The sequence below is a fragment of the Nothobranchius furzeri genome, chromosome 9 (genome assembly GCF_043380555.1).
Source record: "Nothobranchius furzeri strain GRZ-AD chromosome 9, NfurGRZ-RIMD1, whole genome shotgun sequence".
In the NCBI taxonomy this organism is placed as follows: domain Eukaryota; kingdom Metazoa; phylum Chordata; class Actinopteri; order Cyprinodontiformes; family Nothobranchiidae; genus Nothobranchius; species Nothobranchius furzeri.
This window is the reverse complement of record NC_091749.1, coordinates 55,638,744-55,659,578: the sequence shown is the minus strand read 5'-3', so window position 1 is coordinate 55,659,578 and position 20,835 is coordinate 55,638,744. Positions and strand designations below refer to the sequence as shown.

At 40.9% G+C, this 20,835-nt stretch overlaps 3 protein-coding genes across 3 annotated transcripts in view; 1 reads left to right on the top strand and 2 right to left on the bottom strand.

The window, feature by feature from the left end:
* Positions 1-5,619, bottom strand: part of cdc42se2 (CDC42 small effector 2) — an 8,557-nt gene extending 2,938 nt beyond the window's left edge. The window contains exons 1-4 of the mRNA XM_015952890.3: positions 5,533-5,619; positions 3,110-3,339; positions 1,501-1,602; positions 1,338-1,416 (exon numbers count right to left, since the gene is read on the bottom strand). Coding sequence (XP_015808376.1) covers positions 1,342-1,416; positions 1,501-1,602; positions 3,110-3,163 — 231 coding nt within the window. The 5' untranslated portion in view covers positions 3,164-3,339; positions 5,533-5,619 and the 3' untranslated portion in view covers positions 1,338-1,341. The remainder of the gene's footprint in view (positions 1-1,337; positions 1,417-1,500; positions 1,603-3,109; positions 3,340-5,532) is intronic.
* A 21-nt stretch (positions 5,620-5,640) lies between these two features.
* On the top strand, positions 5,641-8,750 carry nip7 (NIP7 nucleolar pre-rRNA processing protein). The gene is made up of 5 exons (XM_015952889.3): positions 5,641-5,795; positions 5,900-5,986; positions 6,056-6,194; positions 6,455-6,595; positions 8,456-8,750. Exons 1-5 carry the CDS (start codon positions 5,740-5,742, stop codon positions 8,573-8,575), a joined length of 543 nt encoding a protein of 180 aa, XP_015808375.1. The 5' UTR covers positions 5,641-5,739; the 3' UTR covers positions 8,576-8,750.
* On the bottom strand, positions 8,588-19,799 carry terfa (telomeric repeat binding factor a). The gene is made up of 13 exons (XM_015952887.3): positions 19,514-19,799; positions 16,719-16,814; positions 16,503-16,633; positions 16,210-16,296; positions 15,716-15,856; positions 15,401-15,516; positions 14,694-15,173; positions 14,494-14,616; positions 11,837-11,959; positions 11,623-11,760; positions 11,362-11,456; positions 11,234-11,277; positions 8,588-9,053 (listed from the first exon to the last, which is right to left on the bottom strand). The coding sequence occupies exons 1-13, from the start codon at positions 19,662-19,664 to the stop codon at positions 8,898-8,900; spliced, it is 1,881 nt and encodes a 626-aa protein (XP_015808373.3). The 5' UTR covers positions 19,665-19,799; the 3' UTR covers positions 8,588-8,897.
* Positions 19,800-20,835: the final 1,036 nt, after the last annotated feature.

Here is a 20,835-nt window from a genome sequence, read left to right as displayed (position 1 = left end):
GTGACCTTTGGAAGTCTCAAGGGATTTTTGTGATGTTGCAAGTCCAGCAATGGGGAAGATGAAGAAGCCGCTACCCCGTTGTGTATGGACACACCGCAAAGCGTGCAAGTAAACGGCCCTCATGCTGTTCCACGCTGCTGGTACCTCCAGGTAAAATATTAACAACAATAGAAAAACTTAGAACTATTTTATTGTTTAAAAACAAAAAGTGCTATTTTAATAGAAGCCTGAGGACAACAGGGAGCCATGATGGCACAGCCTAAAACAGACATATAAAAAAAAAAACCTCTAATGAACACAATTTAGATAAATTAAAGTTGTTATTAATAACAACAAAGATTATTAAGAAAATGTTGATCAAACTCTTCAAACAGGATTTCCCCAGTGAAACACGACTAAATACGTACAATGTGGCACTGCTCCAGTTTCCTCTCAAAGCCACACAAAAGTGAGCTGCTCTGCAAGAGCGGCTCAGTGTCATTATTTTAAACGCAACACGGGTGGAGTCAGAACAAGTACTTTCACTTGTATATGTTGTGTTTTAACTCAAAGGCTTGCTTTGTCTTTATTTACAACGTCAACAAAAAAACTTAAAGGTCTTATTCACTCATTTTTGGGTGTCTTTGTTAGTTGTTTAAACATTGCTGGTGCTCCCATTTCAGGGATTTGAAATTAGCCTGAGGTGTGGGGGTGGGGGGCAGAATAATTTGGAGTCTTACTAATTTATAATCACAACGTGCGACCATCTTGCCTCTGATTGGCTAACAGCAATGTGACTCTTCCGCTACCTTCGTTCGCTCTTCTTTCTTAGTAAAAACCACAACGCTGATGATTTTTCTCCACAAATAGCAAGCCCAAACAAGTTCCTCCATGTTGGGGACTTGCTAATGCTAATGATTAGCTTCTACTAGTGGAGATGCAGTCGCAAACAAAGGTGGGCGGGGGGACATGAATGCTAATTTTGCCAGTTGACAAAACATATGTTCAGCATGCACGCAACTCAGCGACTGGTGGTATTTAGAAAAACCAGAACAACTACACAGTTTCTCAGTGAATGAGCCCTTTTAAAGACAGAAGCCAGATTGGTTACAGTATAAAACTGGTGCATCATTTATGGCAAAATAAGTAAGAGGAAGCACATACTTTCATTGAAAAATTTACTGATTACCCCCTCTGAGTAACTTATGAGATTTCATCTAGAATGCTCCTTTGTTCTGATCTCCAACCGGTAAAATGACGTAAGCAGTAATAACTGGAACGTTTACCAGTTACAACCAGCTGTTGGGGTGAAAGCAGGTCCAACCTGACCCAGCATGGCAAGCCAAAGCATCACTCACCTCTTTATAACTGAGAGCCTTCTGAGCCTCCGTGCGAGTAGCCTCCTTTAGATTTCATTTGTGCCTGAACAAGGTCCACCTACAAAAAAGTGCAGACAGTAACTGACCGAGAAATCAATTTAAGAAATGCTTGAAGATTTCATAAAGTGTGTGGAGGACCTACTGCTGCTACTCCCAGGCCCATGTCCCCTGAGCCTACATGTGTGGTGTGAACAAAGTTTGTTGGCTCTCCAATCATAGAGCGGTCGATTCGTCGCCGCCGTTTCTGAAGAGGAAAAACACTTTTTATGCCTCTCATCTTACCAAAAACTACATAGTAATGTTCCCCTTCAGTGCCAACTCATCGCCTGAAAACAAGGTTATACTACTAAAATTTGAATATTTAAAAATTTCTCAAAGAAATGACAAACAAGGTTCCTCATCTTCAGAGTTGATATTTGTATTTATTTATCTCTGAATTAGGGCTGGGCCATATGGCCTCAAATCTACGTTGCGATATAATCTGAAGCATGTGCGGTAACGATATATATTGTGATACATTTTTTCCTCTGTTTATATATGTCAAAATGACATGCTTTTAAATATCCTCATGTGGCAAATATATGCCACATGAGGCATATAGGCCTCCTCCTCTGCCCACTCCATGCTTGCAGTTGCTGCCATTCTGTTGTCCCAATGTCAGCAGGGTGCACATCTAAAGCCCCCTTCAGACAGGCCATGAAAAACGGAGATGTTCGGGACTCTGTTCTTAAGACCTTTGTGTCTCAATACAAACATCCGGATAACCGTTTGCATAATTAAACCGGACGATGCCCCTAGTAACAGGACCGGACTTGTCACGGACAAGGTGGCTGCTTCAGACTGGTGAGGTCGAGTTCCGTACAGGGAGGAGGAGGGGACCGGGGGACGCTGTGTGCACATAGATAGCTCGCTCCTGTAGCATGCGGTAATGCGGTAAACGATGGCAGCTCGCCTCCTACGGTACCGTCTCCTAGACGCGCGACGGAGCGCTTCACACCGCTTCCGTGATTCCTTTATTAGCCATTGAGCTTCATCATCCAGGTCTCTTATGCGTCTTCGTGTGCGCAGAATTATGCTTAACATAAGTCCGACTCTAGCTCTTCCTCGGCCATGTTTGACTGAATGGCTTTGTTTGGGTAAATGATGCATGTACGCCCGCCTCACTATGTTTACGCAATATCCGGGTACAGTCTTCCCACCCCCTCCCCCTCAGACATCTGGAACTTTTCCCTGCTGTGTGAAGGCAGCCGAAAGGACGAGTTCAGGTACAAAAGTGGTGTGTCTGAAAACACAGTTCTGGTTAAAAACCGGACTGAATTGTCCACACGTGTTCCAGTATGTCAATCTGAAAACGGCTTAAGTGACATCATGTGTTATCGCGATATCGCGGTATTGTGATATAGCCAAAAACTCTACCATTACCCAATTTTATATTGTTTCTACCTTATATCGTCTATATTGCCCACCCCTACTCTGGATACATAATAACACCTTAGGGGCACACAAAGGAGAGTTTTGTTGGACACATCTTTATCAGTAAGCAGTAACGACATCCTCATCAGGAAAGTCAGAAACAATCCAGCTTCTTCTGAGGTGTTGAAATGAAACAAAACTTTATATCTGAGGCTTTTATCTCCTTTGTTGTTTACTTTCTAATAAGCTCAACCCTTAACATCACATTCTAATTTTTTGCATCCACAAATGTCATTTTTGTCAAATCTTTCACTCTTGATAGTCCATTTCATACTTACTGGTTGCGGCTGCTCTGCAATACAGCAGCTGAAACAAACCCAGAACTCTGTCATTCTGAGGATGATGAACAAGCCACAAGAGTTTCCTCTCACAGCGCAGACGTCTTCCTGTTCAGAGTTAGCAGAATCACAAACACACCGGAAACTGCTGGCAGAAAGGCCACTGGCTTATCGGGGGGTAAACTGTTGGCACAAGTTCTGCTCCGGCAACAAAACAAGGTGGCAGACACCTGTCAAAAGAGAGGAATCAAGCCAAACCCTTAATGAAAAACAGATACACCCCGTTACTTTAGTCAACACTGTGATAGTAAAATGACAGTTTTGAGAGAATCTGGATCCCAGCAAATAAAAAACAACTTTAATTCTCTACATTAAAGGAGTTCTTATGAATAAAAAAAAACACACCACACGTTTCTGTTACCGTTTCCCTGTATGAACTCCTTTCTGCAGAAACATGTCATGTGACTGAACAGGTGTTTTTAAGGTTGTTTGAGGTCAAACTCTTTAATTTTGTACATTAAGTAGGATTTCAACGCCCAACAAGAAAGGTTATAAACAAAAATACTGATTAAAAACGTTAAATATGGGATCTAAGCATTTGTTGACAACAATTTAAATTATTTTTCTTTTGTGGGTCACTTGATAAACAGAATATTTTAGTACTTTTTTAACTTTAAGGTAACATAGCTGCATGTTTTAGTTCTAAATTATCTTAAATCAACCCTGGGGTTTTATTAAAAGAAGTGATTACAATGAACAACCCCCACTTGAGCTGAAATCATCCAGAAGCTGTACAAACAGGATGGACAGAAACTCATGAGTAACAGTGACTACTACAAATGTTCAAGCACACTTGTGTTTTTATTCATTTGAGTACATTTCCCAACAAAATATCACTATTTTAGTTGGATCATTAAAAGTCTGGCTGAGGATTTAAACACATCTGACCATTTCTTGTTTATTTTATAGAATTTGAGTATCCAGAGCTCCACATTTTCAGCCTTGGAAACATGAAATTCTTTGGAGAAGCTTCCTCGCCTTTGACATTTCTCAGTGTTACAACAGCAACGAATGGGAAAACCCCTAGGATTATCAAAGGACACATCGATTTAACTTGACCAGACCAACATAGTTTCTTAGATGTAGTCCCATGTGTTTGTCAAGAGATTTTTGCATCTTGTAAAATGACAAAAATCAAAACCATTGAATTCATTTCAAGTTTATTTATATAGCGCCAAATCACGACAAGAGTCGTCTCAAGGCACTTCACATAATTAACATTCCAATACAGGTCAGTTCATTAAGCCAATCAGAAAAAAGTTTCCTATATAAGGAATCCAGCAGATTGCATCAAGTCACTGATATTCACCTGGAAGTCAAAAGCACATGTTCCCATAAAGAAGTAAGCATAACCAGGATAGCTATTGACTCTTATGAGAAGAAAATGAGCCGATGGGAAGTTTGGACATACTTGATTGATTCTTTTGTTGTTGTGAAAGCTCGAAGTTTGTACCATCACCTTTAAGTATACGGTTTTCTACAAAAATGCTAAACATTTTAGGAATGGTTAAACAATTGAGAAAAAAATGTGACCGCATAAAAAAAGGAATGAGTAGAGAAACACATGAAATTAATTTATAAACACATGATCACCAATAACAATAATGCCATTTTCTAACTGAGAATCACACTAATGATCACTTAAACATGAAAATATGCTTTGCGTAGCAGTCTGACACCTTTCTGCAAAAGATCTGCCCTACTACTGGTAAAGAAGAAGTGACAAGAAGATCAAATGTTGCTCAAAATGCTAAAAGTCTGCTGACAAAGTACCTCTTCCCAATTTGTGTTACTGACTCTGCAGCTGACAGGGAATAAATACATCGCTGACATCATTGCAGGGGAACCGCAGTCAGCTGGCAGAGAAAGACTCCAGAAATGTACATTTCTAGTGATATGTAAACTCCTGAGAAGATTAGTGATCCTACCTCGGAGCTTAGATAACAAAGGTGAATGGTATTTACAAACAAATAAGCGTTATATAACTTCACGCCGCTACCGCATAAAAATATCGACATTTTCAAATCAGAACACAAAACAAAAAAAAACGTCAGTCTTTCACTGTATCCTACCGATTTTGTGTACAATTCTAATTTAACGTGGTTATTAAATGGAAATGAGCTCCTACAAAAAGAAGGCGTAAGAGTTGTCAGCAGCTTCTCAAAAGCTAACCATTTAGCAACCGCAAGTCTGAGTTTTTTTCCTACTGACAGCTAGCCGGCTAAGCTAACCGAGTCAATTTTCTACTCAAATTTTTAACAAAAAGAACGCATTTTATCACATAAGGTCTCGGATAGTTGCTATTTAGTCTTGCTAAACATTATCAAAGCGTTTCATTTGATTTTTTGAGAGAATAAACTCACCAGGGGGTGGCCGGGGTTAGCCGGAGGAAAACGCACTGTCGAAGCTGAAAGCTGAAAAATGTCAAAAAAAAAAAAAAAAAAAAAAAATCAGGAACTGCACTGGCTGTACGTAGAGCGACTTCCGGTTGAGCATTCTGACGACTTCCGCTTAGACCCACGTTCTTGTCGTTCTCGTGTTGCTAAAAAGGAATAGTAAAATTCGCAAAAATGAGACCGTTAACGGAAGAGGAAACAAAAGTAATGTTCGAGAAGCTGTCGAAGTAGTAAGTGAGCTTAAATATCTTTTTATGTCCCTTTAAGGACTCAGATTTCATCAATGTTGCGTTAGCATGTGTGTTAGCTGAAATGCTCTCTCTTTCTAATCAAGTATTGGTGAAAACATAAAACTTCTAGTGGACCGACCCGATGGTACCTACTGTTTCAGGCTACACCAGGACCGTGTGTACTACATGAGGTATGTTTATAACCAGTAAACAGTAATTTATGGTTTCTATGGAGAAGCTTATTGAGTTTTGGTCCACAGTGAAAAAATCCTGAAGCTGGCTACAAACTTCTCCCGGGACAAGCTCATTTCAGTTGGGACGTGTTTTGGGAAGTTTACAAAGACCACTAAGTTCCGCCTGCACGTCACTGCGCTGGATTTCCTCGCGCCCTATGCAAAGGTACGTACAAGTGTTCCAGGACTACATTAAGGGGAAAATAACTGTGTGTCTCTGCACTAATGTCGACCCACAAGTATTGAAACACTTTTTTTTTTTTTTTTGTAATTGTGCTTCAACCAGAAGCTGTTGATGGTAAATTTCAGAGCAGCAGATACTACATAAGTATTACCAGTAATCTGATTTTGTCTGGTCTCTGTTAGGAATGTTGTTTTTCTTTGGTTTGATATACGTGTATAACTAACTTCAAACTATGATTCTAGTTTAAGGTGTGGGTGAAACCTGGAGCAGAGCAGTCGTTCTTGTATGGAAACCATGTGCTAAAATCTGGTCTCGGCAGAATTACTGAAAATACCATGCAGTATCAAGGAGTCGTGGTTTACTCCATGGCTGATGTACCTTTGGTAAGTAATATACTTATATAATTATACTTACATTGTTGACTGTTGAACAAAACACAACCAGGAAGGGTTTAGGAATTATAGCTGTTTACAGGACAAGACTGTTTACTTTAAAAAAAAAGTTGTTTCTTGGACACAAACTGGTCACCATACTTAACCATTAATGTTAATTACGAACCAGCTTAAAAGTCAGACTGGTCTTACAGCATTTTTTTTTAAAGATGAACATATACCAGAATGACTGAAAGAGCCAGTGCCATTGGGATAAATAGATTGAACTGGGTTACTGGTGGCTCGAGCATCTGGTAAGGATGCCTCCTGTGCACCTCCCTGGTGAGGTTTTCCAGGCACATCCTACCGGGAGACCTAAAGGAAGACCTAGGACATGCAAGAGAGACTCACTGAGTGCGTTTACATGCAGTCAGTAACCCTTTTAAAACCCGAATATTCACAATAACCCGGTTCCGCACGGCCGTGTAAACACCGCCAAAAACCCGGATATGCTCATAACCGGGTTTTTAAAAACCCGGTTACTACACCTGGGGTAACCCTTTTTTAACCCGAATGTTTGGTCGTGTAAACGCACATCAGGATATCCCCATCGAAGTGTGTGTTCTGCGCATGCTCTGTTCACAAGGAATCTTGGTCTTTTGAGTAGCGAGACGTCTTGTATGCGCCAGAACACCGGGAGTAACATGGCGAGTCGCGGCACAGCACCACACTTTTGGAGTGATGAGGAAACCTCTGTCTTCATCGGTCTGGTGAAAAGTATGAACATTATGTCTTTTGTTGACGGCTGAAAGTACAGACACAGCGAAATATGACGCATATTGCGTCAGGACGTAGTCTATACGTCCTGATGCTACCCCAATGTCCACATTTAAATAGGGTTATGCAAGTTAGAGGTAACTCTTTCTATTTATGCTTGTAAACGGGTTATTCTGATCAACTCAGAAACCCGAATACCGACCTTAACCCGATCATAACCCGGATATTGGCTAAATGTAAACGTAGTCCTTGCTGGCTAGGGAATGCCTTAGGAATCCTCCTCCCGAGGAAGGGAGGAGAGGGAAGTCTGGGCCTTCCTGCTTAGGCTACTGCCCCAGCGACCCAACCCAAGGTTGAAAATGTATGGAAGGGTTACTGGTGTTTGATTATGTCACCACAGTAAATAAATTATTGGACTGTGATTTGTGAGCTAAATAAAACACTTACTTCACAATTCATATGCTAATTTATTTGTTGCATCTGTATAACATTGTAAAACACTGGCTATGTATATTTGATAAAACTATATTATGTTCCAGAAAATTGCATTTTCTATGTTTTAAAACATTTCTTGCTGTGGCAGTAGGGCTGGAAGATATAGGAAAAAGCATATCAATCAAAAATTCATAGTGATCAATATGAATAATTACCATACAAATGTAGAAAAGATATTTTAAGTGCAGCCCTGGCCATTTTGTCATTACTTAATGATAAGTTGGTTTTGGTACCAGACTTGATTTTTGTCTGCAAATTTGCAAACTAAAATTTGTTTTTTGTCAGACTTGCAAAAATAAAAACATTTCCATGCAGGTTGAACTGCTGTAACCTTTAATCGGGACCATTTCCTCCACCTGTTCTTGCTGAAGCATCTCATTTAAATGACAAGCTGTCTGTTTAGGTTAAAGAGGAGAGGGCTTGGTGCCTGGGTCCTTGTTTTTGATTAGCTGGGAGTAAGTAGTAGTAGTAACTCTAGAATTAAGCTAATTAATAGGCTAGAATGAAAAAAGGAAACTTAATTGAAATCTATCAACAGATACATGTGGTTTTTGAATTATTGTCCAGCCCTATGTGACAGTCTGGTGTTTTCATGCTCAGGGCTTCGGAGTGGCAGCAAAGTCGACCCAGGAGTGTCGGCGAGTGGATCCTATGTCCATCGTTGTGTTCCACCAGGCCGACGTGGGAGAGTTCATCAGAAATGAGGACACACTGACATAAAGACACAGAAACTGGATGGACTTCTTTTTATTCAGATTCGCACCCAGAATGACTTGATTTACCCACTCACTGCCTCGTGGTGATGTGGCTGAATCAAGACTCCTCTAACAGAACCTTAACTGGACTGTGTTTTTTCTACAGACACAAGACTGAAATAAACTGCTTTGTAATCTCACCTTCATTTTGCAAAGCTCTGCTAGGGTTTATTTGAAAAATGAAATGTCCAACTGTGGGAAACGCTTCTGTTGCAATGTATTTTCTACATGGTCTCTTTAAACAAATGTCAGAACAGAAAGAATTTTAAAACAAACATAAAAAACACTCATACTAGATTTGACTTCTTTAAGGTCCTCCAGCGATCTTTTAAGTTGACATTAGAACGGTCAAACGAATAAAAGCTCTTAATTTTACTCCAGCTCCCCACACCAAACTTCTTCACACCCTCTTTTAATTTCTCCGTTTCTTTTTCTGTCCAGGCCTGCAACACACACACACACACACACACACACACACACACACACACACACACACACACACACACACACACACACACACACACACACAAAGTCTGTTGGCTCTTTGCTGCTCAGAAAAGTCAGTAAATTCATGGTAAATATGCTGGTGAAAGTTCGGTCATCCAGGTCATGGTAATCCAAAAGGGTTTAAATGAAGGAAACTGGACTTGCTTGGTTTCTTGAAGACGTTTCACTTCTCATCCAAGGAGCATTGGCAATTCTGACTGGATTATGGGAGAGTCAAGCTTACAAGGTGCAGCTGTCTCTTAACGAGCAGAAACTATTTTGAGTACCCCTCATCTCCTCAAACCAGATCTGTAACCACCTGGAACTCTGCCTTTACCACCTACTTCAAACACAAGTTTTACAGGCAAAAACGTGGATGCACCATGGGCTCTCCAGTGTCACCGATCATCAGCATGTCCATGGAGGAAGTGGAAACCAGAGCACTGAACTCCTACAATAGAACAACACCAAGCCACTGGTTCAGGTACGTGGACGACACATGGATCAAAATTCTCACAAAGGAAGAAGACTACCAAGCACATTAATGCCGTGGACAAAAACATCAAGTTCACCAGGGAGGACGCACACAACCAACTGCTCTTCTTGGACTGTGCTGTGCAAACTGAACAAGATGCAAGTCTCGGCGTTGATGTCTACAGAAAACCCAACTCACACAGACCAGTATTTGCATTTTGACTCACATCACCCACTGGAGCACAAAATGTCAGTCACCAGGACTTCACACCATCGGGCCGAGAACATTCCCACAAAGACTGAAGGAAAACGCATCAAGAAAGCTCTCCATAACTGCATATACCCTAAGTGGGCCTTTGTGAAATCTTTAATAAGTCTGGAAAAGCATCCAAAGCCACAACTAGCAAAGAAGAGGACACCAGGCACAAAGGCACCGTCATTTCATACGTGGTGGGAGTCTGAGAAACTTGAAAGAATCTTCTCAAAATCCAACATCCCAGTAAACTTTGAACCTAACAGCGCCCTCAGACAGAAACTGGTCCATCCAAAAGACAAAACACCCTAACAGAAGCTCAGTGGCGTTGTTTATGCAGTCCAATGTAGTGAGGACTGTCGGGAGATTTAAAATGGGGAAACTAAACAACAATTACACAAGAGCATAACACAACACAGGAGAGCCACCTCTTCAGGTCAAGACTGCAGTCCACCTACCCCTGAAGGACAAGGGACACAACTTTGAAAATGACAAAGTGCACATTCTGGACAGATAAGGTGGATGGTTTGAGAAGATGCCATCTATGTCAAACGTGAAAATCTGACTCCTAAGCAGTTTCAGTCTAGGTCACACCTTCCTGCATCTAATCAACGAGTCCCGCACAATAGAGACTAGTGACTCATCAGGGGGTAGAGAGGAGGGGTACCCAGAGAAGTTTCTCCTCGCTAAATAACAGACAGCTACACCTTATAAGCTTGACCCTCCCACATTCCAGTTAGAATTGACAAAGCTCCTCGGATGAGAAGCAAAACATCTTCAAGAAACCAAAGAAGTCTAGTTGCCTTCATTTGAACCCTACTGGATTCATGGTAAAGTTTTCACGTGAATCTTTTCAAGGCAGACGAGTGCAAGAGCTATTGAATAGTTCCGATGTCTGCATGGCAAGAGCCGAGCTCCACCTCATTCCAGAGGGTGGGGTCAGACACCATTTTAAAAAGATGCACTTCATTTTAACTTGAAAACTTTTCTGTTGCTCTTTTACAAATTATCTCTCCAACAACAGAAGAAACACTTCATCTGCAACAACCGACTCCAGGCCACGCTGAAGAGATGCAAGGCTCATTTAAAGCATTGACTTTTGCCTTGATCAGAAAACAATTGCACGTTGTATCTACTCAACAGTTACACTTGGAACCATCAGCAGCTTCTCGTGTGTGCAGTGGTTGTGTGACAAAAGCAACAGTGGATGGAAGCAGCTGGAACATCACACTTTCTTATGAACCTCATAAGGGTTTCACTGCAAAACTGTTACTTATTGTACTTTCTGATTACCACTGTTTAAATATAAATATGTACATCATCGGCTGGGGCCGTGCACTAAAAAGGTCCTGGGTTTGTGTCCAGCCAAGGCTTTTATTGTAATCCTGTTTTTTAATGACATATTCTTACCCTCTTCCTTGTCCCACATTTAGATATGGTGCTTTTGTTGCTTCCTTTAAGACAATAAAGAAACAAGTTACAATGAAAAATATACGTCTTTACAACTGGAGTTACAACGGGATAATCAACTCTCATACTTGACCCAGTTGCGGTGCTCCTTGTGGAGGTAAAACACAGTTCTTCATCACTCCATGTTTCCTTAGATTCCTTTGCTTCTTTGGCCAGTTGTTTCCTGTAAATATTAAGACTACTGGGTTCACTGATCGTAATTGTAGATCAAAGTGCACAGATGCAATTATGAAGCATTTTATTTCAAGATGAAGAAAAAAACTGAGTTTTATTCAGTGATCAAATGTCTTGTTGCTAAGCTAGAAGACTCTGGTGTTCTTCAAACTCACCAGCCTAAATCCAGAGGAACCTTGTGACGAGCCCTCTGTGGGGTTGAGCTCTGTGGGAGAGAGGGATGAGAGGAGACACTCGACGAGCTGTCCAAGGAAGAGTCCACGATAGAAATGTCTTCCACTTCACCTGGATCACTTCGTCGATACATTTGCACATTAATCACCACTCAAGCTGCAGAAATCAAACGGATCATTGAGCGTTTGGACTCACTTGGCTGGAGAACATCTGGCCAGTGGTTTGGATGGAGTCTTTTGTGAAGTTCTTGAGGGAGTCAAGGACACCTGTGGACCGTCCTCCACTTCTGAAGAAGACCGTTTTGATTTACTGTCATCTCTAAGGTGAAAGGGAAGGAAATCGTTTTGGAAACAGGAACTTTTGGTTGAATCGATTATCAAGAAAACCTGGATCCGCCAGCTCCTGATCAATTTCTGAAATCAGATAATGTGCTACTTGCTTCTACTAAACAGCATTTCACACGTCACACTACAAAAAAATCTGCTCTGGGTTTTAAACTGTAGTCTGGACTTTAATATTAAAGATGTGGTTCACTGGAAAAACATTATTTTTATTATTATACTTGATTATAATAGGTCATTCTGAGTTTTCCATCCAGGCCGAAGATGAAAATCGTCTCCTACATTAGCTTCTGGTAGAAAATAGACAGGGAAAGCTAGGATTTGCATGACATCACACAATCACTTAACATTCATGGACTCGCTCATCTCGACTCACGACGGGGAAGGCTGTTGTTGGTTTAGTGTCCAGAAAACTGCAGAGAACGTCTCGCCTAATAGGAGCTAATCATTAGCAACTCCACAACACGGCAGAACTCCTCCAGACTTGTGTTATTTGTCAATGTTGCAAAGTAAACAGAGTCAGTGGTAGAGGTGCATTGCTGTTAGCCAATCAGAGGTGAGTAAGATGTTCAAATATCAAGAAGTAAGGCTCCAAGTTCCACCATCTGAATCTTTCCACTGTTCTGGCAATCTTCTAGATCGTGACCATCGTGGCGCACCATGGCCCCCATTTATCAAACGTTCTTAGAAACCGTCTTATATTCCTTCCTATGAATGAAATGTAGAATGCGTGTATGAACAGTAAAAATCCTGATTTATGAACGCATGTTCCTCCACAACCGTTTGATGATAAATCCTGCCTGTGCGTACCCAGGTGCTCGTGTCCCTTCAGTCATTTACATACAGAAACATCCTCAATTATTCATTTTTGGTCACGCTACGTCCTCAGCACGCGAGGGAATTTTCTGTTTTTGCCCCTGGAAAAATAAGAAAAACTTTATCGACAGCGAGATCGAGACACTGGCTGCCAAAGCGCAAAACAACCAAACAAGTTGCAGAGGTTGAAAACACGCTAGGGACAGCGGAGAGGTTAATGTCAGAAATAAATAAAAGAACAAATCCGATAAATCGTGGAGTAACGGGTTGTTAAGGAGTTATTCTGTTTGGAGTTAAGTTTTATTTGGAAATGTTGTCTGAGAGTGCAGCCTCTTCTGAGCTGTCATTCGGTCTGGTTACCTTGGTGTATGATCGGGGAGCAGAGGAGGCTCTGGGGGGATTCTCGTAGTTGTAAAATAAAATATAACCAGGAACTGGATTTGTGCGGTTTATCTATCGTGCCACAAAGGGTCTCAAATCTCAGCACAGGAGGATGGAGGACGTGTTCCCTTCAGTGTGCACGCTCTGTTGAATCCTCCAATAACACAGAACAGCCATGATTTAATGTCAGATTCCCGTCGGTCATATGTCTTTGATTGGTTTTAGCACCAATTATGCAAAAAAGCTGTTTTCCCACCGACATAATTACTTAAACTCATTTGTGGATGAGGAACATGTGTGGATGACAGAGACCGTCAGTGCAGTGGTTCCCGTTCTACCACTAGATGCTGTTCATACGCATGGTCAGAGCTGCTCTTGTATTTAGGAACATGTCCACGCACAAGTACATATTGGTAAATACCACACGAGTAAAATCGTTTATACAAACGAAATACGCACAGATCAGTTCGTAAGTGTGGTTGATAAATGAGGGCTCAGGACTTTTTGTACCTAGAGTACAACTTACTTCATACTAGAGAACCACTGCAAATGTATTGAGTGAACCACACCTTTAACTTTGAAGCAAACAACATATCGACAAAATCCAAAGAAAAATACAAAATTGTTTTTTAGGGATGTGTATTTTTGAAATTCTGGTGATACGATACATATCACGATACAGGGGGGACGATACGATATATCACGATATATTGCGATACATTCAGTCAGACGTTACAAGCAATTTTTTAACTGAATTTATTGTAAGAATGTTCAATAAACAGTCCAAACTGATACGTAACATGTTTAACATGAAGTATTTGAACCATGATGGAGGGATTTACATTTCAGTGGTGGAAACAAAACCCGCTGCACACTGCTGCCAACTAGCGGGTGGCGATTGAATTGCGCAAAACGAAAAGAAAATACACAAATGTTTGCATGTAAATTCTTTCAGGAATTAGATACACGGCTTTTGAATATCGATGTAATAATCGCAAGAAAAAAAATCACGATATATTGCCATATCGATATTTCCGATACACAGCTTTTGAATATCGATATAATATTGCTGGGAAAAATATCACGATATATTGTCATATCGATATTTTCTTACATCCCTATTGTTTTTCACCCATTCCTACATTCAAAAGAGTTCAAATGAAGGCAACTAGACTTATTTGCCTTCATTTGAACCCTTTTGGATAACCCTTACCCTGACCTGGATGACCGAGAACATTCACCAGAAAAATGTTTTTCTTCTACAATTTTTTAATTGTTTTGGTCCCCCCCCCCGTGACCTAATGCTAAACTAACCTGCTGGAGGACCGACTGGATCGGTGATCGCCGTCATCAACATTTGATTTCTTCTCCTCATCAGGGTCGCAGGATTCCTCATTACAGTCTGAGGAATTCTCAGTCATCGTGTGACTTAAACAGCTGTTCAACAACATATAGCTTTAATGGCACACACTGATATTCAGCAGCAAACACATGAGGTAAACGATGAAACTTGCCTGCTCTTTCGGAGGCGCTTCCGTGCGGGGAAGGGTATTTCTGCGTCTGTAACTGGGCACTGCATGTCGTTTGAGTCTTTACTGGTGAGAGTCTGTGGTGGTATTTCTATTCTCGGTAACTCAGAATGAGTGGTGCTTTGTGAGTTCTGCTGACTGTCTGGTCCAATCACCAGCCGTGACACAGTGTACCCTGAAAGTGAACCCGATGGTGTTTGACGATCTGTGTCCAGCAGTGGAGGCTGGTCTGCTGGAGAAGCCTCCCTGGGGCTGCGTGTCTCTCTCTGAAGCCCTGCTTCCTGTTCCGAGCTCAGATTGGTGCTCCTCATAGCTTCGGCTGAAAGTTGCAGACAAGCCTCCTCTTTTTCCTGGGTCTCCTGCTTTATTTCTTCCTCCAGCTGCACAAATGTCATTTGGGTTGAGCCACCAGCCAGGGCGTTGTAGGCCACTTCTAGTCTGGCTTTCTGGATGACTGAGTGTTCACTGAAAGAAAAGATAAGTAAAGACTATTTTTTTTAGTATTGAAACAAATGTAACATGGTGAGAGGTAACTGCCAACAATGGTTATGAGGAAAAAATAAAACGCAACAGCGTGTATAAGTGGAGAGCATATTATTATTGCCCCATAACCAACAGGATGAGAACAGACCAGTACGCCACTAAGTGTCACTGTAATGAGACTGGAATCGTCCGAGTTACAGAAAACTTACCAGAACTGAAGATTGAAAATGTTGATTTGTGGGCTGCAGGAAGAAGTGGACTGGTCTTGCTCACCAGTACTAATGACAGCTTCCTCAGGTCTTTTTTCAATCAGAGATCGTGCAGTCTGGTGTGCAAAACAAACACACAATAAGGTGTCCATATCTGCGGTCTGTCCGTGAAAACAACTGAAATAATAAATTCCCTACGCTTTGTTTTATTTAGAAGTAAAAGTATTAGGAATCAGTTTTAAACTGCATGGGCTTGACTTCTAATAGACCGAAAGAAGAAAACCCTTTGCAGGACGTTAATCCAAGTATGCATACCTTACACATAAAGGGAAGAGTAAACGGGCAGACTTTCTGGCAAAAATCCAGCATCTCCTGCATGAGGCACTGAACGTTGATTTGGTTGATGACCTCATGGGCTTTACTCTTCTGACTGATTAGTTTCATGAACGTTTCCCTCTACAGAAAACACAAACGTGAGATGTCAAAACCAAAAACTTGTCTGCTTTATGTTTGTTTGTAAATTGCAACAAGACCAAGTGAGCTTATGTTTCCAAATGAGTGTTGACATTTTTCCTAAATTCCACCGTTTTACAAGGTATCCACATTTTTTACTACTTAAAATGAGTTGTCGTAATGTAGATGGATCACATTTCAACAGTTCAATAGGAAAAAAAAAGCCCATCCATCCACATATCAACACATTCCACAATATTTAGACGCATCCTTTTATTTGTCCACCCCAGCAGTTCCATCTTGATTTTATGGTGTAGTGTAACTATAGGAGAATCCAGTGCATGAGAAAAACTTACCTTGCTACTCACAGACTTGGTAAGATGCCGAAGAAGAGCATCTTTTGCTTTATCAAACTGCTTGTTCTTAATGAAGGTCCCCACAATCTAAAAACCAAAAAATACTCGTTAGACTAAAACACATTTATTTAATGCCCAGATATCACCATTAGGCAGTGCTCTTAAACATTGTGCTCCCACAACAACATGCACAAATGGATGATATCTTCAGGAAAAGCCTCAGACTCAAAATAGATGTGTACATTTGCCCCCGTTTGGGTGACTACCACCACAAAAAGTGAATCATCACTTACAAACTCTCTCAGTGAAACGCTGGCATCGTCACCAATCTGCTTTGGGATTCTGAACTCTCCTGTGATTTGTTCCAATAAAACTTGAGCTGATTCCAAAGGAGTACTGGTCCGATCAGTTTCAAACTGCTTTTCTAAAGGAGACACAAATCCACAAAAACTAACTTAGAGAGAAAAGAAAAAAAAAAGAAACGACAGTATGGCAGATTTTTTTCTTACCTGGATTTTCAGCTTCATTTAGGCGTGACAGAAACTGCAAAAGTCTGATCTTTAATGACAAGTTGTTCAGGTCCTCTATGGGACGATTCAAGATACCTAAGGAGATAAAAAAAAAGGCTTATTCTCCAACTGCTCCTCACTCATCATGATTTTAGATCAGTTTTTATAATAGCAGCTCTACTCAGACCCTCAATGAAGTGATCTGCTTAAAGTGTTTTATACTACTTAAAGGAAACAATGCAAAACATAGTTGGTTAACTATAAAATCTGTTGAATAAGACTACTGAAAAGACAAGACGGAGAAGCCACCTTGCTGGACGCATGTAGCATCCTGGTTTTTAGTAAACAAACGAAGTGGCTAAACCTACATTTACAGGTTTTCTCCATTGGTTTCGCTCATTTCTTGAAACAGAAATTACATTCTCAAAATAACATGGACAAACCTCCAAACCTCTTGGCAAATGTTCACAACAGAACAGCATTTCTCATTCATTTTATCAAATGGCAAAAGCTTTAGCACATGTCTCAATTGTCCCAGTGCATCTTTGCAAATGATTAAGTACATGTAGCCTACAGTTAGGGCTGGGCGACATGGCGTCAAATCTATATTGCGATATAATCTGAAGCATGTGCGGTAACGATATATATTGCGATATATTTTTTCCTCTGTTTATATATATCAAAATGACATGCTTTTAAATATCCTCATGTGGCAAATATATGCCACATGAGGCATATAGGCCTCCTCCTCTGCCCACTCCATGCTTGCAGTCACTGCCATTCTGTTGTCCCAATGTCAGCAGGGTGCACATCTTGGTGATGTCATGTGTTATCGCGATATCGCGGTATTGCGATGTAGCCAAAAACCCAATGTAGCCAAAAACCCTATCATTACCCAATTTTATATCGTTTCTACCTTGTACGTTTATGTTTATTCATTTGGCTGACACTTTTATCAAAAGCGACTTACAATGTATAAACTATAGGGCATGTTGTGATCTGTGGGGGAAACCGGAGCACCCGGAGGAAACCCACGCACGCATGGGGAGAACACGCAACTCCACGCAGAAAGGCCGCAGCTGAGGTTCGAACCTGCAACCTTCCTGCTGCAAGGCAACAGTGGTAACCACTGCGCCACTATGCAGCCTATATTAAATTGTATATATTGCCCACCCATACCTACAGTTATACAGTTAGCCCACATTTTGCACATTTTCCAAATGAATAGATCTTGTAGATCTAAACTGATTGGTTGATTCTCAGTCTAATGATCATTCTCTCTAAAACATGTCAGCATGATTTCAATGTGTAAGTATTCGCATGCAAAACTGTTCATTTGTCAGAATTGGTCAAGAACATAATACCATGAATACCATTTATGAATTTCTTTGAATATTTGATACATTGATGACAGTCATTGACAGTTGAAAGTAGACTAATGAATGGAGAGTGTCACACATGCCTACCATTTTTTTTTACCATGATCATGTGCTGCCAAACACAGATATATAGGGCTTGACCAGCGCCAGTCTGATCTCTGAACATGGATAGACAAGAACAAGCAAACGGACAAGGGGAATTTCTTCCTCAAGGAAGAGGAGGAAGAAAATGTTCATTTTCTTTTGTAAATGATAAATGACCCGCACTTGTGTAGCTCCTCTCAGAGTAAGGACTCCAAAGCGCTTTACATTACAGTGTATCATTCATCCATTCACACATACATCCACACACTGATGGTGATGAGCTACGATGTAGCCACAGCTGCCCTGGGATGCACTGACAGAGGCAAGGCTGCCAAGCACAGGTGCCACCAGTCCCTCCAAACACCTCCAGCAGGCAATGTGGGTGGTGTCTTGCCCAAGGACACAATAGCAGAATTCTCCGTCAGGAGCCGGGATCGAACTTGCAACCTTCCAATTACTGGGCAACCCGCTCAACCTGTTGAGCTACTGCTGCCCATACATACATTTCATACATTTTACATATGTTTGAAACTTTCTTTGCGTGTGAATAAAAAATGGTTATAATTTACTAGGTAGTGTGAGTGCAATCTGTGATGTCAAACTTGGCTTGGAGGCTACCCTTTTCGGTTATATATTGTTGGTCCTCTGCCATAGTGACAAAACATCTAAACATTTTGTATGGCAGTACTCACACAATGCTAAGGGGACGATGCATTTTGGGGGCACCGACTGACTGTTCAGATTAGAAAGAAATGTAGTTTTGACACATGAGTGAACTGTTTTAGGAGAGATATGAGCTTTTGCAGGTAATCCATGTTGTTGTGATCAACCATCCAGGTTTAATTTGACAAAAGCACCAAGAATGATGAGAATGTCCGATATGTGTCAAGAAATGAGCCAATGCTATTGAGAAGGATCTTTGCCATTTTGGAGACACTGACTGTTTAAATGAGAAAGGGATTTAGATTGAAGCCTGAGTGAACAGTTTTGGAAGAGATATGAGCTTTTGCAGGTGAGCTATAGTGTTGTGCTAAACTGTAACAGTGTTTTGCCAAATGGTCTTAGAGGTTTGAGAATGTGATTTCTGTTTCAAGAAAAGAGCTCAAACCAATGGAGAAAAACTGTAAATAACTAGTTAATTAAGAGGTTGTCTGACAACAGAAGCCTAAACCGTTTACGGATGTAACAACAAATCGAATATATTGTTAAACACGGGCTGTCAAAGTAAATAAGAAGCATGATATGGCTGACAGACGTTAGTTTGTAAAGTTGGCACAGCGGTTGCTGAGTGTTAGCTTAAACTAGCGTGGCGGGGGGAAAAGCGCTACTTACTTTCAACTGTGCTGCAAATATTACGAAAGTCCTCGTGCTGCTTACGTTTTAAAAGCTCCAGCGCTAAACAATAATAATAATCCACAACCCATCCGTTAACGATATATTCAACACCAACTACACTTTTAGTTGCATTTTCGGTAGCGTCCATTTTCGCGCTATTCGCTCTTCTTGTAAACAGTTGGTAAAAAAAAATCTGCTTCCGTTTCCGCTTTCTCTTCGATTGGATGAAAACTGGTGAAGATTGATGGGATATGGACCAATCACAGTCGAGATCGATACGACCGCTCCCATCAACATTTCTCTGGTCCCACCTCTGTACAGTCAGGGGATGCCAGTGATAATGATAGATATTCGTTTACTTTGCTTGTTCTTTGCATTTTGTTGGGTCTTTTGACTAAAAATATTGTATTAGATAGATAGATAGATAGATAGATAGATAGATAGATAGATAGATAGATAGATAGATAGATAGATAGATAGATAGATAGATAGATAGATAGATAGATAGATAGATAGATAGATAGATAGATAGATAGATAGATAGATAGATAGATAGATAGATAGATAGATACCAAAAAATCCTAACCTTTGTTTTAGTCCTCTTGGGAATATCAATATTGAGGGAAAGAAGGTAAAAAGAGCATCTGCCTAAAACATACTATGGGCATTGTCCACAAAGGAAACCTCTCCAAAACATGCACCCCATTCACAGAAAAGCACGCCTAAGATTTGCTAGGAACCATGATGAAAGAGATGAAGACTACTGGGACTCTAGACTAGTGATGAGACAAAAATCACTGTTTTTAGAACCAATGATTTCAAAACTGTATGGCGACGTAAAGGCGAGAATTTCAAAGAGAAATGGTACCTACAGGGAAGCACGGTGGTGGCGGTGTCCTAATGTGGGGCTGCATGAGTGCTGCTGGTGTTGGGGAGCTGCATTTCATTGATGGTATCATGAACTCAACAATGTACTGTTCTGTACTGAAGGAGAAGACGCTGCCATCACTCCTTGCACTTGGTCGTCATGCACTTTTCCAATACAACAACGATCCAACACACATCTAAAGCTACTTTTGCATTTCTGAAGGAGAACAGGGAGAAGGCGATTGAATGGCCAAGTATGTCTCCTGATCTGAACACAATCAAACACCTGTCAGTAGCAAGGTGAGCATCACTCTCCATCCAGCATCCAGGCTCTAAACGAAGTTATTCTTGAAGAATATAAAAGATAGATACTGCAATATGTCACCAACTTGTTCATTAAATGCCTAGAAAACTTGGCGCTATCCTTGAAAATCACGGTGGTCATACAACAT

Excerpts from the sequence above, each read along its gene's own strand:
- terfa (XM_015952887.3), bottom strand. The coding sequence starts at position 19,664 with ATGGACGCTACCGAAAATGCAACTAAAAGTGTAGTTGGTGTTGAATAT. Across the intron at positions 11,960-14,493 it reads TCCAGTCGGTCCTCCAGCAG|AGATGACAGTAAATCAAAAC; the intron begins GTTAGTTTAGCA and ends CTTTCACCTTAG. Across the intron at positions 11,761-11,836 it reads GCCAGATGTTCTCCAGCCAA|TGATCCAGGTGAAGTGGAAG; the intron begins GTGAGTCCAAAC and ends GTATCGACGAAG.
- nip7 (XM_015952889.3), top strand. The coding sequence starts at position 5,740 with ATGAGACCGTTAACGGAAGAGGAAACAAAAGTAATGTTCGAGAAGCTG. Across the intron at positions 6,195-6,454 it reads TCCTCGCGCCCTATGCAAAG|TTTAAGGTGTGGGTGAAACC; the intron begins GTACGTACAAGT and ends CTATGATTCTAG. Across the intron at positions 6,596-8,455 it reads CCATGGCTGATGTACCTTTG|GGCTTCGGAGTGGCAGCAAA; the intron begins GTAAGTAATATA and ends TTTCATGCTCAG.